This window comes from Onychostoma macrolepis, chromosome 15, assembly GCF_012432095.1.
Source record: "Onychostoma macrolepis isolate SWU-2019 chromosome 15, ASM1243209v1, whole genome shotgun sequence".
In the NCBI taxonomy this organism is placed as follows: Eukaryota; Metazoa; Chordata; class Actinopteri; order Cypriniformes; family Cyprinidae; genus Onychostoma; species Onychostoma macrolepis.
Window position 1 is genome coordinate 28125827 of NC_081169.1, and position 16586 is coordinate 28142412.

Consider the following 16586-nt stretch of genomic DNA (forward strand, 5'->3'; position numbering starts at 1 on the left):
ATATATCAAGGAAGGAGGGAACAGATGCAAACAGCTGAAAAAAAGCTGAGAACATTATGCGGATCGGGGGCATGCTCCACACAGAATTAGCTTTACATGCACATTTGTAATTACTTTAAGGGTATTATTTTATATATATATATATATATATATATATATATTTTTTTTTTTTTTTTCCCTTATGTCCAAAACCAATTTTTCACAAAAAAAAGCAACAACTTTGCAACATTTTACAAAAAACAAGATTGAATGTATTTGGTCAAAATCCCATTTTATACAAAAAAAAAAAAAGAAGTGCTATGCAGGCCATTTAAGACAATATTGGCTGATTTGACAGCAATGTTGACCTAAAATGCAAAATGTTTGCCCCCTCTCTCTTCACCATTCCCACAGCTCAGACCTCAAATACAAAAGGTTACCCCTTCAGAACAGTTTTTGAAGTAAAGAGAGAACATATGCAAAACGTTTCGAAACATCAAGTTCTTTATTTACCCTTGTAAGACCCTGCCTCCCCCCCTCCCCCTCATAAAAACACTTTCTCATTGGATCCAAGCAAATCTCATGTGTGACCTATTTTGATCTCAAAAAAGTGAGTGGTCACTGAAAGGTGAGGAGTTTGCATCAAGGAAGGAAGGAAGGGGAAAACTGATTGCATCTTTAAAACATTATCCCCAAAGAAACTACATCTCTGCTGTTTTTGTTTGTTTGTTTTAAATGGTCAACAACATTAAATATGAAACATTCAAACACGCCACTACCATGTACATTACAAAAATCTTTTATTTTTAATACATTATTCCAAAATACACATTCAAGTCAATTTACAAAGTGAACAGAAAACAAACTAAAACGAAAATTATAGATAAAAATAAATCCAGGTTTTGTCCACAAATTATCCTGGATGAGAAAGAAGTCACCTGTGGAGAAAGAAAAGAGTTTCAGACAATTCATGAAACAATATTAAAGTGTATTGCCACATAACAGCAGATACATACAGTCAGGAAAGATGATCAGCAGAGTTAGTTCTACTGCTCTCCCTAAACACACAAAATACTATTTTAACCAAGAAATTGTGCACCATGCATTAGTCTAATACTACTCAAACTCCCAGCTCAAGAGAACTTTGCTTCATGATTACAGCAATTTGTTATCAATATCAGGGGTGGGTCATGCTGTTTGTACCTTTTTTGGAGACTCGTTGCGAGGACATTTTCTCAGTGAGAGCGGAGATCTGCTGTTAGCGGCGCTCATCGCAGGCCGCAGGGCACGACTGCCCACTGTGGGAGACTTACAGGCTTCCTTACGGCGCTTCAGGCCTCGCTGCAGCAAACTACCTCTTTGGTGTTTTGGCGTGTTAACAATGGTGAACATAACAGACTGCCTTCGCTTAGGCTACAGATAAGAGTAGGGCAGAAACGTTATGTGCATGCCTGTATAGATAGATATATAAAATGTATAACTACCTTACCTCAGCATTTGAAAGACTGTTAGCATGCCTGCTCTTAAGCATCACAGTCCGAGAGATGCAGCTCGCCAACTTCTTTGCCTCATCTGTGCCAATGTACTGCTGCTAAAGGATTGCACAATTACACTTCACTCAAAATAGATGAAATATTTCTTAAAAGTTTATTGAATCATTAGACAAAACGCATTAAGAAATAAGTCTGCATGTGTTTTTTTGTTGAGTATCTTGATTGATCAGGGTTTTTTTCTGGCAAATGTTCTTGTGTTGTACCTCAGGTGTGTTCAGGTCATGCAGCAGGGATCCAGGCTGTCTGAGAGTCTGTGAACGCAGTGATTCATGCAAGTTTAAAGCTGCACGGAGAATGGTCTCTTTCGGGTCTCCCATCCGTAGGTCCTCATCAGTTAATGTGAATGAGGGAAGTCCCACAGTGGGCTACAGAAGTAGACGAAAAGAGAACTTATTTTGAACTGTTACATATGTATTGGAAGTTACCCACATTAGAACATTATAAATGTTAAGGAGCCCAATAGATGCGTTTTCAGTTATTAACATCATAAATTGAACAAAGCTATATTTAAAAAAAAAGAAAAAAAAAAAAAAAGAGGATACATCAATAAATAAAATATAAATTCTAGTGCTGTCAATCGATTAAAAGATTTATTCGCGTTAATCACAGTCACGGACTGTGATTAATCGCAAGTTTAAAATACTAGGATTTACCTGTAAATGTGTTGAAAAAGAATTGCATGACAAATTAGTTTAAGGAAACAGAACCTTTCACACTTCCACCAGGTATGAGACATAATCCTTATTATTCTTTTGTTTTTATTCAGCCATTATCAGCCTTTATAAAAATAGGCAATAAACGTTTACCAAGCCACATCGCTTCAATCCCATTATACATTTACCCAACTACTATCAAAAGTATTTCTAAATACAACAAAACATTTCTTGCGACCTTACGTGAAGTATTTTGACAAAATGCATTATGAAGAAGAATGGGACCTGTTCTGCAGCTGCATTAGAGCTAACATTAGCATCATGCTACATAAGACAATTCATGAGATTAATAGTACACTTTTACTCAGAACTCACTTCAAACCACCATTGAGTGTTTGTAATAACTTCCTTTTGCGATCACGTGGAATTTAGTCGTTTACTGCTGTTAAAATATGCCATTTATATCGCTGCACAAATTAGCATTTCAGATGTACACATTCCACTCAAGAAAATCACATACAAACCATAACATATCCTATCGTAATTGTGTGTTTATTATCTTATATAACCTATAGTGGCTGTTGTCATGTTTATTTCTGCTGTGTAAAAGCCTTAACATGTATGCTCTGCTGAAACTCACGTTGTTTGTGATGTTACAACCGCCGCCGTTCTCAAGTTGCCAGGGATACAGGTGCATCTCAAATTAGAATGTTGTGGAAAAGTTCATTTTTTTCAGTAATTCAACTCAAATTGTGAAACTCGTGTATTAAATAAACAACTTCAGTCTGTGTGCATTGAATTTAAGTCTTTGGTTCATCTCAAATTAGAATATGGTGACATGCCAATCAGCTAATCAACTCAAAACACCTGCAAAGGTTTCCTGAGCCTTCAAAATGGTCTCTCAGTTTGGTTCACTAGGCTACACAATCATGGGGAAGACTGCTGATCTGACAGTTGTCCAGAAGACAATCATTGACACCCTTCACAAGGAGGGTAAGCCACAAACATTCATTGCCAAAGAAGCTGGCTGTTCACAGAGTGCTGTATCCAAGCATGTTAACAGAAAGTTGAGTGGAAGGAAAAAGTGTGGAAGAAAAAGATGCACAACCAACCGAGAGAACCACAGCCTTATGAGGATTGTCAAGCAAAATCGATTGAAGAATTTGGGTGAACTTCACAAGGAATGGACTGAGGCTGGGGTCAAGGCATCAAGAGCCACCACACACGTGTCGAGGAATTTGGCTACAGTTGTCGTATTGCTCTTGTTAAGCCACTCCTGAACCACAGACAACGTCAGAGGCGTCTTACCTGGGCTAAGGAGAAGAAGAACTGGACTGTTGCCCAGTGGTCCAAAGCCCTCTTTTCAGATGAGAGCAAGTTTTGTATTTCATTTGGAAACCAAGGTCCTAGAGTCTGGAGGAAGGGTGGAGAAGCTCATAGCTTCAAGTTGCTTGAAGTCCGGTGTTAAGTTTCCACAGTCTGTGATGATTTGGGGTACAATGTCACCTGCTGCTGCTGGTCCATTGTGTTTTTTGAAAACCAAAAAGTCACTGCACCCAAGAAATTTTGGAGCACTTCATGCTTCCTTCTGCTGACCAGCTTTTTAAAGATGCTGATTTCATTTTCCAGCAGGATTTGGCTCCTGCACACACTGCCAAAAGCACCAAAAGTTGGTTAAATGACCATGGTGTTGGTGTGCTTGACTGGCCAGCAAACCAGACCTGAACCCCAGAGAGAATCTATGAGGTATTGTCAAGAGGAAAATGAGAAACAAGAGACCAAAAAATGCAGATGAGCTGAAGGCCACTGTCAAAGAAACCTGGGCTTCCAGACCACCTCAGCAGTGCCACAAACTGATGACCTCCATGCCACGCCGAATTGAGGCAGTAATTAAAGTTTGACAGAAATGTGAACTAATTGTTATATAGATTGTTCAAGCAAAAAACAAAATTCTAATTTTATTATGAAAATTTTGGTTTAATGCAATTTTTTTCCTTTTCATGTTTTCTTGAAAATTCTGTGGACCCTCAGACCCAGGAAAAAAAAAAAGAATCTGTGTAGAATTTAATAAAATAGTTTGTTTTCTTTGCGCACAAAAAAGTATTCTCATCACTTTGTAAAATTACGTTTGTACCACTGATGTCACATGGACTATTTTAACAATGTCCTTACTGTTTCTGTGCTTTGATCATGGTATGACCCTTGCTGTCTATGGAGGGTCAGAAAGCTCACGGATTTCATCAAAAATATCTTAATTTGTGTTCTGAAGATGAATGAAGGTCTTATGGGTTTGGAATGACATGAGGGTGAGTAATTAATGACAGAATTTTCATTTTTGGGTGAACTAACCCTTTAAGTGTTGATTGTAAAATGGGAGTGATCTGAAGAAAAATAGTGGTTTAATTTAGTGAAAAAAAAAACACTGGAAACATGAGTCACAACACAGGTCAGACTCAAACCTGTATTTCTGTAAAACCAAAGCAGCAGAAAAATATAGATGCTGGCAGGTACGCTTACCCTGGACTCCAGCGGGTAGCTGCTCTTCAGGTGAGGCAGACAGGCTTTGTTTCGCGCCTGTAGTTCAGCGATACGCATCCAGTCGTCAGCAGTACGCTCTGGTTTATCCTCCACTCCCATACCAGGCATATCATGTGCAATAGCACTAAACGAATCGTTCATCTCAAAGTTCAAGCTGTCATTGCTAGTGTCCTGCTGTGTTTCTCTGCATCTCACATCCTCAGTGTCATCGGTCATCTTCCCCCGCTCTTGCAGACGGCTTTCAGCAAAGTCCACCTAAAACAAACACAGCTGCACATGAAACAAGACTGAAGCCTCCAAAAGACAGTAGGATTCGGTGTAAACCAACCAGAGCCTCCAAGCTTTTGACTTTGGCCTTCGCCTGGTCTCGTTCCATCTGAAGATCTTTGACGTCTCTCTTCCTGGCCTTCAGGGAGTTAACAAGAGATTTGTTCATCTCCCGTGCCTCCTTGTTTTTACAACAATAATGCTGTAATTGTGTGAACATAATCTTCAGCTTCTCCAGAAGGTCTTTATTCTGCTGCTCCCATCGTCGAGCCATGTTTTTAAGAGCGTGAATGGAGCCGCTTTGCTTTTCTACCTTCAGCTCCAGCTGAGCTCGAAGCCTCTCGGATCTCCGCTGTCGATTCTTCATTTCAGCTTTAAGAGAACTTATTTGAGCGTCTCTCTCAGAGAAAAGAGCAGAAATTTCGGTATGATGTTCCCTCACAGTCCTCTCGAGCTCCTGAGCTTTTTCTCTTAGCACTGTTTGATGGCAAAGCTCCCGTTTAAACTCAAATTCCTTCACCTCAGCCAACTGGTTCTGAATAGAAGTCATGTTTTCCTTCAACACACTGTGTTGTGCCTCTAAAACAGACAGCTCTTGTTGTTTCCGCACTTCATTTTCACTGTAACAGCAGATCTGCTCTTTAAGAGATGTTACCTCCGCTGACCGAACCAGCATTTCTTCTTGTTTTTCTGAAGCAACTGAAGAAGCAGAGTCAAGCTCTTGCTGAAGTTTCTTAACAGAGTCCTCATGCTCTCGGCAGTTTGATTTGATCACTTCTTTTAATTCAATATTTTGTTCCTTCACAAGCTTCAGCTCATGGTCTACAGAGTCATACCTGTTCCTCAAATTTGTGATTTCTTCATCTTTTAGGGAAATCTGTTCAGACAAATCCAGAATTTGAGTTAGGGCGCTCTAGATTTTGGTCAAAGCCTGAAAAGATTAAATTAAATTTTTTATTATTATTATTATTATTATTATTAATTACTATGTTATAAAACATTGTTTAAAAAAAAACCCAAAAACCTACATTTTAAAATGAATTAAATCGATTAAATGCATTTTTCAATCCAATAAAAATGTGTTTTTGAAAAAGTAGACACTTCAAAAAATGGTTTAAATAGTGCTGTCAAACGATTAAGTCGCATCCAAAATAAGTTGTTTACATAAATATACACAGTACACGCGCATATTGTTTGAGTGTGAGTGTGAGTGTGTACCTACTTAACCATATTTTGGGGACAAATTTGTACCCAAAAGTGAGCTAAACCTGACAAAATCTCCAAAAACCACCCTTTGGGGACGTCCTCATTTGTAAAACCAGTTTAAAAATAAAGTAAACAAAGGCTTTTTTGAAATTGTAAAAATGCCTGTAGTCTCCTGTAAGGGGTAGGTTTAGGTGTAGGGTTGGTGTAGGACAATAGCACATACAGTAAGTACAGTATAAAAACCATTACACCTATGGGATGTCCCCATTTAGATAGCTAAGTAAACGTGTGTGTGTGTGTGTGTGTGTGTGTGTGTATACACACACATACATATATACACGCGTATACATTTCAGAAAAATGTTAGGTTTACATATTAAATATTTATATACACAATATAAATCATGAATAATCATATGTAACTATTTTCAAAATATATACTGCATGTGTGCATTTATATATACAAAAATATACACCGTACACATGCATATATTATGTAAACAAACTTATTTTGGATGCGATTAATAGTTTGACAGCACTAAAGAAAAAAAAAAAAACTATTTTGGTAACACTTTACAATAAGGTTTATTAGTTAACATTAGTAACCATGAACTAAGAATGAACAATAGTTCTACAGCATTTATTAATCCTAGTTAAATGTTCATTTCAGCATTTACAAATGCATTATTTAAAAAAAAAAAAAAAAAGAAAAAAAAAAGTTGTGTTTGTTAACAGTTAATGCACTGTGAACTAACATGAATAAGCAGTGAACTGTATGTTCATTAACATTAACAAAGATGAATAAATAGTGTAATAAACGCATTGCACATTGATTGTGCATGTTAGTTAATACATACTAACTAATGTTAACAAATGACACCTTACTGTAAAGCGTTACCACTATTTTCAGGGGTTAAAGAAAAAAAAATCCTGAGCCTGAACTTTTCTCTGGGGGTGGGGCAGCAAAAGCAAAGCATGCAATGACTGTGGCAACTTTAACATATGAAAGGATACTATGGCAAAGTTATTGCTTTCCTTTTTCAAACTGATTTTTATTTTTTCCCATGAATGAGGTTGACCTGAAGAATGAAAGCTGTATCATACACTTGGAAAATTATAAGCTATATCACCGGTTATCGACACTAGGGGTGTGACGACACACTTAGCTCACGAGAGGAGACAAAATACAGATACTTTGTTCACAAGAACGAGACAATATGTTAATACTATTTTTAAGAAATTTTCAATGACATATGTCTTTTAATTACAAAGAGTAAAAATGCAGCAGTATTTTGAAATATTTTAACTAATCTAGGGCTGTAACTAATGATTATTTTGGTAATCAAGTAATCTACTGATTATTTTGACAATCGAGTAATTTGATATTTTTTAGTAACATAAATGGACCCAAGTGAAAACCAGGCTTTAGTATGACTACTTGTATATAAACTAATGAGGCGACAATAATAATTGGCTCAAATAAAAATATCAAAACCAAGTAATTACATGGTTTTATTGAACACTTAAAATACATAATGTAATATGCCTATACAGTATCTCACAGAAGTGAGTACACATTTTTGTAAATATTTTATTATATCTTTTCATGTGACAACACTGAAGAAATGACACTTTGCTACAATGTAAAGTAGTGAGTGCACAGCTTGTATAACTGTAAATTTGCTGTCCCCTCAAAATAACTCAACACACAGCCATTAAGGTCTAAACCGCTGGCCACAAAAGCACGTGCACCCCCAAGTGAAAGTGTCCAAATTGGACCCAAAGTGTCAATATTTCGTGTGGCCACCATTATTTTCCAGCACTGCCTTAACCCTCTTGGGCATGGAGTTCACCAGAGCTTCACAGGTTGCCACTGGAGTCCTCCACCTTCCGTTTGAGGATGCCCCACAGATGCTCAACAGGGTTTAGGTCTGGAGACATGCATGGCCAGTCCATCACCTTTACCCTCAGCTTCTTTAGCAAGTGTTTGGGGTCGTTATCATGTTGGAATACTGCCCTGCGGCCCAGTCTCCGAAGGGAGGGGATCATGCTCTGCTTCAGTATGTCACAGTACATGTTGGCATTCATGGTTCCCTCAATGAACTGTAGCTCCCCAGTGCCGGCAGCACTCATGCAGCCCCAAGACCATGACACTCCCACCACCATGCTTGACTGTAGGCAAGACACACTTGTCTTTGTACTCCTCACCTGGTTGCCGCCACACACGCTTGACACCATCTGAACCAAATAAGTTTATCTTGGTCTCATCAGACCACAGGACATGGTTCCAATAATCCATGTCCTTAGTCTGCTTGTCTTCAGCAAACTGTTTGTACTCAAGTACCAACTTAAGTTCATTATGCCAAATACCTGCAGAGGGCGCCAACGGCCTGGTGACGTTTCACTTTACAGCGTGATTAAAGAGGCTTAAATCCATTTAATTTTAATATTTGACCACATGCAAACTCAGAAACTTTTATTTTGAAGTCGCGATGTACAATAAACGGCATGTTTAGAAAAAGGTTGATGTATTCTCCTGTGTTGGCAAAGGTTTATAAGTGATTTACATTACAAATCTAGGGAGATAATGCAGTTTTCCCAGATGAACGTAAAGCAATTCTCACAGCATATACAGAGGAAGAGTTTAGCCCTTTTCACACATACAGTCTTTACTGGTAAATTACCAGTAACCATTAAGAGATCATGTGTGAATAGAACCTTTTCAAAAATCCCGGTAAATTTGTTCTGGCAATCATATCGTTCTTATGGAGATTACAGGATTACTCTGAGCTGTTTACAAAGCTCTGCTGCTTTTTAATTAGTTTTTCTATGTAAATATGCGCTAGATGGCCATCTTTGACCATTGAGCCTCACAGCTTTTTTAACGTGTGCCGCTTCTCCATTCATCAGGACTGCGACTATTAAGCGCATCTCGTGTTTATAAGAGCAAACAATTCTGATTGGCTAGTAATGTTAGTTTGGTTGAGAGTGAAAGCTGTGCTCCTCTCAAACCATTGGTAGGTGAACTCATGGACTCGAAAGTGATAAAGTTTTTTTTTTTTTTTTTTTGCAGCCAAACGCTGCACGCCGGAGAACTTTAAGCCCTGTATTTTAAACTATTAAACAAATGTCTTTAAATTGAAAAATAAATGGACATTTAAACCAGTTTATTTAATTAATGTTATAAAATGTAGTTAAAATACAAACAAATGAATAAACCTTAACTTAAAACATGAAATAAATAAAAAAAAAAAAAAAAAAAAGGAGAAAAGAAAAAAATTATAATAATTGCATCTCACCTGAGCAGCAAAAGTTTGGTTCTCCTGCGTTAGTACATCAATCATTTTCTTTTTCTGAGTGTTTTCGGTTTTCAAGTCTTGGCATTGCTTTGCAACCTCATGCACTCTGCAGATAAGACTGTACAGGAGAAAAAAATAAATAAAATTGAAATAATTACTGGAAACCCAAATTTGACCCTTAGTGCATCTCACCTCTCGTTCTTCTCCTGGAGCTCCAGCAGTGCAGCTTTATGGTCGTTCTCCAGCTCTCCTTGTTCCCGCAGCATTCGCTCCACCCTGTGCTGTAACTGCGAAATCACACCCTCTGTGTGCAAGAGAGAGAGAAAAGTTCAACTAGTTCATACTAGACCACCACATTAGGTCTCATTCACTCAAAGCAGTATAAAGGAAACCTTTCTCTAAATTGATGCTGATCTGATTGGCCAGGTCTTTCTCCAGCTCGACTCTCACATCTCCCTCACGTGCCAATACTTTCCGGAGTCTCTTCAACAACTGCGGCGTGCTCATAACATCCTGCACTGGAGAGCTGGAGAGCAAAGATGAGAGCGTGTTGTACTGCAATCTGCCATTCAGTCACAGTCAGTATGTGAACCCACTGATCATTTGCATGAACTAGCCATATAATTTTCTCTCATCTTCAAGTCTGTTAAAATCGTAGGGCAGAAAAGTGTAAGGGAAGAGGTTAACTGGTAACAATGTGTTAAGAATGGGACTCAAATATTTGACAAAAGAAAGAAAAATATTTTCTCTGATGGCCCAGTCAGGCAAGTAGTTCTGGTTATGTAACTCCTTATAACTCCTTAATGAAAACTTTTTAAAAATGCCAGTGGAAAAAACTGAATGGAGGCCACTGAAAACGTTTCACTCATTTGTGGTTTATTAAAAAGCTTCTCCTTTCTGCATTTCACTTGTGTACTAGTCTAGTTATACCAAACTTGTTATTCATTTGTAAGTCACTTTGGATGAAAGCATGTGTTAAATGTAATGGTTAATGTGTGTCTTTGTTTGTAGGCAGGGGAAAGATTTCTGTGATGGTTTGCTGTTGTCACCGTTTCCTAATGTGATGGAAGTGGTCTTTTTTTTTTTCTCTGGAACCACAAAAGAATGATCCATTTTCATTTTAATTAGCCATGTATCTTTATATGTGAATGTAAATGTGTAATTTGTCAGTTTCTTCTATAATGAAAACAAATAATTAATAAAAAGATTGTAAAAAAAAAAAAAAAAAAAAAAAAAAAAAAAAAATTTACAATAAGCTGGATATTATGTGTGACCCTGGACCACAAAACCAGTCTTAAGTCGCTGGGGTATATTTGTAGCAATAGCCAAAAATACACTGTATGGGTCAAAATTATAGATTTTTCTTTTATGCCAAAAATCATTAGTATATTAAGTAAAGATCATGTTCCATGAAGATATTTTGTAAATTTCCTACCGTAAATATCAAAACGTAATTTTTGATTAGTAATATGCCTTGCAAAGAACTTCATTTGGACAACTTTAAAGGCTATTTTCTCAATATTTAGATTTTTTTGCACCCTCAGATTCCAGATTTTCAAATAGTTGCATCTCAGCCAAATATTGTCCGATCCTAACAAACCATACATCAATGGAAAGCTTATTTATTCAGCTTCCAGTACATGTATAAATCTGAATTTCAACCCTTATGACTGGTTTTGTGTTCCAGGGTCACATATAGCTATAACGCAACTCAAATACAGAAATAATTCTCTTCCATTCACTAAGGCTGCATTTTTTTTTTTTTTTACCAAAAATACAGTAAGGTCAGTAATATTGTGAAATCTTTTAACAATTTAAAATAACTGTTTTCTATGTGAATGCATTAAAGTGTAATTTATTCCTGTGATCAAAGCTGTATTTTCAGCATCATTACTCCAGTCTTCAGTGTCACATGATCTTCAGAAATCAATATGCTGATTTGCTGCTCAAAAAAACATGGTTGAAAACAGTTGTGCTGCTTCATATTTTTGTGTAAACTGAGATGCATTTTATTTTTCATGATTCACTGATGAATAGAAAATTTATAAAAAAAATAAATAAAAAAAAACAGCATTTATTTGAAATTAAAATATTTTCTTTTATCTGGTCACTTTTGATTAATTTAATGCATCCTTGATAAATAAAAGTTAATTTCTTTCTTTCTGACCCCAAGCTTTTGAGTGGTAGTATATACACACCACAACAGGACCTACCTGACTGAACTGCAGGCCACCGTGAAATGCTCTTGAAACTGAACTCTGGGAGGGTTTTGGACTCGGCTGAAGATCGGTGACTCGTCGTCAGTGTACAAAGGCGAGTAGCAGCTGTTCTCGCTGCTGGAGGTAGAGAAAGTCATGACAGCTAGAGAGTGAGACAGAAATACGATCAATAGACCTGCAAGGATGGAATATAAACATTAACATCACTCGTTTATTTGTTTACTTTAACACCATGTCAGCATCCAAGGCTTTAATGTCCAACTTTAAAACTGAATATGGACTGGATGTATTAAAAACTACTTCTACAGAAGCAGAGAAACAAGATTTCTTCAAGACTAACATCAACTCAAAAGGTGTTTTACAGGCAGTAAATTAACAAATGTGATCATGTGGCTGCTTACAGGCTTTGGTGAGGAATCTATCTAGGCCTTCGTCTAAGGACAGACCATCAGCATCATCTTCTACAAAGTGAAACATGGATGCAATCATCAACTGACACAGAAACAGAGAGAGAGAGAGAGAATGATCAGAGAACGCACAGATGTCACAGAACCGTCGGTCAGTACTGAACACTCACCCCTGTCTTTGTGTCCAAAGGCACCATGTTGTATGTTTTAAAACCACAATAACAAAGAACAAGGACCACCTGTACACACACAAAAACACATGAACAGTATTTTTTATTTTTTTTACCAACACAAATTCAAGTGAATTTTTCCAGTGTGGAAAGTAATTTTTTTTTTTTAAATCTGTTTAAAGTTTCATGTTTTTGAAAAAAATTAAAAAATAAAATTGAAGAATTTTTTTCTAAATAATTTGATATCGTGAATACATGCAAGTAAGTCTTATTTCAAAAATGTTTCCAAATAAAGGTAAATTAATTGTGTCAAAAAGGCTTGTGATTTAACCATAAATTATCTAATATTTAAGAAACTTTGACTTGTGAAATAGTTATGAGGATCCTTCTACTTCATTTTATGGTTCTCTTGTTAAAATGACTTCCTTCTGACATTACCAAGCAAACTTTGCTTTGGAGGTTTTTGCAAACATTATTAATATATATTTTTTATTTATCTTTTTTCTATGGTTTAAAAAAAAAAAACAATCATTAAATCATTTTTGAAAGTTCTTTTAAAAAAGTAAATGAATAAGTCAAATTTTCAAAGGTTTCTACAACCTTTAACCAAAATCTTAAATGCTTGCATACAAGTTTTTCGTTGGGACTAATACGTTATACACCAGGTTTTTATGGCTCATGTAGTATGATATAGTGAGAATACGTAGCTCATACTCAATTTTTCTAAAAAAAAATAAAAAATTAACATAAATATGGATAATCACGTAAACCCAGTGTTCATCTTGAAATATCAGTAACAGAGTAATTCTTACGCTTACTTCATATAAATCAGTAAATATTTCACAGCGCAAAGACACATGAACCCAAAAAAATAAGGCATGTAGAAGATTGTGAGCAACAGTTTTTTTGTTTTTTTTCCCCAGCATATCTTGTTGATAATTTAGAAGACTTTTGTATTATTTACATTAGCAGATACACAATGACCGCACCTTGGCAAGCTGAAGCTCCAGCTCCATTCCCTGACTGATTTTCTGTAACATGAGGGAGGCCTGTCTCGGGCTGAACTGGAAGTCAGCTGCATGTGGAAGGAAATAAAGGTAAGCAGCAGTTTATCCAAACATGTGTGGAACCATCGCACAGGGATCCCGATGCCTCGACAGGCCCTGTCGGCAGGAACCAGCATCACTCTGTGTGGCGTCCAGGACTACAGCACTGCTCGGCTCAGCAGCCACACTGGGACCAACCACAATCTGAACGATCACGACCCGCTCTGACCCGGAATCGAACCTGCAACCTTCTCACCCGCAGTCTAACTCCTTATCCACTGACCCACCACTACTGAGGACTCACCCTGTAGCATACTGAAGACCACTTCCATCACATTAGGAAACGGTGACAACAGCAAACCATCACAGAAATCTTTCCCCTGCCTACAAACAAAGACACACATTAACCATTACATTTAACACATGCTTTCATCCAAAGTGACTTACAAATGAATAACAAGTTTGGTATAACTAGACTAGTAAACAAGTGAAATGCAGAAAGGAGAAGCTTTTTAATAAACCACAAATGAGTGAAACGTTTTCAGTGGCCTCCATTCAGTTTTTTCCACTGGCATTTTTAAAAAGTTTTCATTAAGGAGTTATAAGCTATGAACCGAACTAACAAGCTAAAATTTGAAACAGCCTTACGAACTTTGATTTGAAGAAAAAAAAAAAATTTGAAAATCAAAAGGTACAAGACTATGTCACAGCTTCAATGAGGGAGAGAACTACAATCCAATAAGGCATTGCGATTAACAATCAAATTAAAACCAATGTTTTTGAATGAAAAAGTAATGTCGGAAATATATATACACGTAGAAAACATTTATTGCAAAATATGCATATCATGTTTGTTAAGTAGTTAGAAAGAATAGGGATACAGTCACTATTACGCCAATCGCAAGTCTTTATGTGGGCAGTTGAAGAATCATGGGAAATGTAGTTTTAACCAGGAACTGTGCTGTTAAATATGCAGGCTGATGGCTTCAACAAAAGCATATGCCAGCGATTAACAACGGTAGGTCTGTCTTTAACAGTTTATAAGTTACATTTAAGGCAATTATCCTATGGAGAAAGTGAATGGGATTTATAATTTTACACCCTCATGCATATGCAGCATGACTCATTCACTACATAGTAAATGCACTGTAGTTCACAATATAAAGGAAGAGTACATGAAAATGGACATATTTCCAGACATTACAGACTTTGGGGAGAGAGAGAGAGAGAAATAAATATATATTATATTATATTTATTTATATATATATATATACACACACACATACACACATATATACACACGCGTGCGCATATATGTTTTTTATTATTTATTTACTTTACTTCATAATTCAGAACTAGATGAAAATAAGTACTTCATATATGACCTGACCAATCTGAATATGATGCATTGTGATGCAAAAGTCTGAAACACTGAAGGAACTATAAAATAAGTTACGCAAAAGGCATTTCTATCATAACTATCACAACTCACACTCTGTATGCAAACTTAAGGAGTCGATGATCGTCCATCATCTGGATAATTTTGGTGAAGGGCTCCTCAGGATAAACACTGTTTATCTGTCAGAAGAACATCAGTCACTAAACGTCTGTTTAAACGTAATGGTATGCTACAAAACATTAAAAGATGACGGAGTCGACTTACCCATGACAACAGCGCTGCCTCCTTCACCTCATTCAACTTCATCACAGACACTTAAAATAGATAAATAGATGACAGAAAAAGTGGACTTGGATGTATACATACATTTGTGAGCCTTGACCACAAAACCAGTCATAATGGTCTTTTTTTTTTAAATTGAGATTGGAGTAAATAAGCTTTCCATTGATGTATGGTTTGTTAGGATAGGACAATATTTTGGCCGAGATCCAACTATTTTGAAAATCTGGAATCTGAGGGCGCAAAGAAAAAAAAAAAAAATTATATATAAAATCGCCTTTAAAGTTGTTCAAATGAAGTTCTTAGCAATGTATATTACTCATCAAGAATTAAGTTGATATATTTAAGGTCAGAAGTTCAAAATATCTTCATGGAACATGATCTTTACTTAATATACTAATGATTTTTGGCATAAAAGAAAAATCCATAATTTTGACCTATACAATGTATTGCTGGCTATTGCTACAAATACGTATACCCGTGCTACTTATGACTGGTTTTGTGGTCGAGGGTCATATTTTATAATTGTATAAAAAAAAAAAAATAACAGTAGATCACATACTCAGAATCTGATTCAAATGCACAGCTGGCAGAAATCAAGACGACATGCCAACACACAAGATAGACTAAGCCAGTGGTTTTCAATCCTGTTCCTCGGGACCCACTGCTCTGCACATTTTGTATGTCTCCCTTATCTGACACACTCATTTGAGTTCATGGAGCTCTTTCCTAATGAGCTGATGATCTGAATCAGGTGTGTAAATTAGGGAGACATGCAAAATGTGCAGAGCTGTGGGTCCCCAGGAACAAGTTTGAAAACCAATGGACTAAGCTGACATGTCAACCAGTGTTGCCAAGTCCGTGGTTTTCCCGCGGAGTTGGGATACTTGCCGCGGGTTGAAGCAAGCGACCCCAATAACGTGACATTTATCCCCTGGAGTGGGAACTAAATTTTACCAGAAAAAAAAAAAAAAAATAGCATTTTTATCCCCGGAACGCGATTTTTACCGGAGAACACCGGTCGAAACGCAATTGGGCTAGTTTTGAGTTATGTTGTGGAAACCTGGCAACCCTGATGTCAGCGCCTCATCAGCGTTCCCTTAAAATTAACATCAGTCTATAAACCAAGCAATATCTGAACTAGGCACAAACAAATGTTTAACTTTATATTCATAACAGCAAATATAACAAAAAAAAAAAAACGAAATTCAATAATCATAATGTGAAACGCGAACTTATAACAGTTTCAAACACTTCGAGCGTTGGCAGATAGTTTGGTTCATCTTCGATCAATAACGGTAGACATAATTATATAATTTAAAGAATGAGAGATGTTTACCGTAATTTTATACTTACTCAATAGGCCTGTGCAGTCTTGTCAACAACAACACCTCATCAGAACGATAATAAACGACGCAGCAGACCTTCATTAGTAATTTATATATAAGATGACGTAATACTTCTTCCTCTATGTTCATTGGCTATCATAAATTACGTGACCAATGGAAACACTCCTTTTCCCGAAACATCATTTTACAAATAATATGTAATATAAAGTTGATAAATTCTTA

At 36.6% G+C, this 16586-nt stretch overlaps 1 protein-coding gene and 1 non-coding gene across 6 annotated transcripts; both read right to left on the reverse strand.

Moving 5' to 3' along the window:
- Positions 1 to 771: 771 nt before the first annotated feature.
- Positions 772 to 16478, reverse strand: LOC131554010 (nuclear mitotic apparatus protein 1-like). 5 transcript variants are annotated; one of them, XM_058799013.1, is made up of 18 exons: positions 16372 to 16478; positions 15001 to 15050; positions 14830 to 14915; positions 13641 to 13720; positions 13280 to 13365; positions 12291 to 12359; positions 12115 to 12205; positions 11708 to 11855; positions 9887 to 10020; positions 9687 to 9798; positions 9495 to 9612; positions 5052 to 5867; positions 4703 to 4978; positions 1736 to 1897; positions 1469 to 1570; positions 1183 to 1392; positions 996 to 1037; positions 815 to 917 (listed from the first exon to the last, which is right to left on the reverse strand). In XM_058799013.1, coding segments are annotated over exons 1-17 (2553 nt in total). In that variant the 5' UTR covers positions 16373 to 16478; the 3' UTR covers positions 815 to 917; positions 996 to 1025. The 5 variants fall into 5 exon arrangements, with proteins under 5 accessions (XP_058654995.1, XP_058654992.1, XP_058654994.1 ...); XM_058799012.1 differs by lacking the exon at positions 996 to 1037 and having other exon boundaries at positions 772 to 917; positions 1469 to 1567; XM_058799009.1 differs by lacking the exon at positions 996 to 1037 and having other exon boundaries at positions 772 to 917.
- LOC131521040 (small Cajal body-specific RNA 14) lies at positions 13409 to 13537 on the reverse strand. The gene has a single exon (XR_009266187.1). It is a non-coding gene; the product is annotated as a small Cajal body-specific RNA 14 (non-coding RNA).
- Positions 16479 to 16586: the final 108 nt, after the last annotated feature.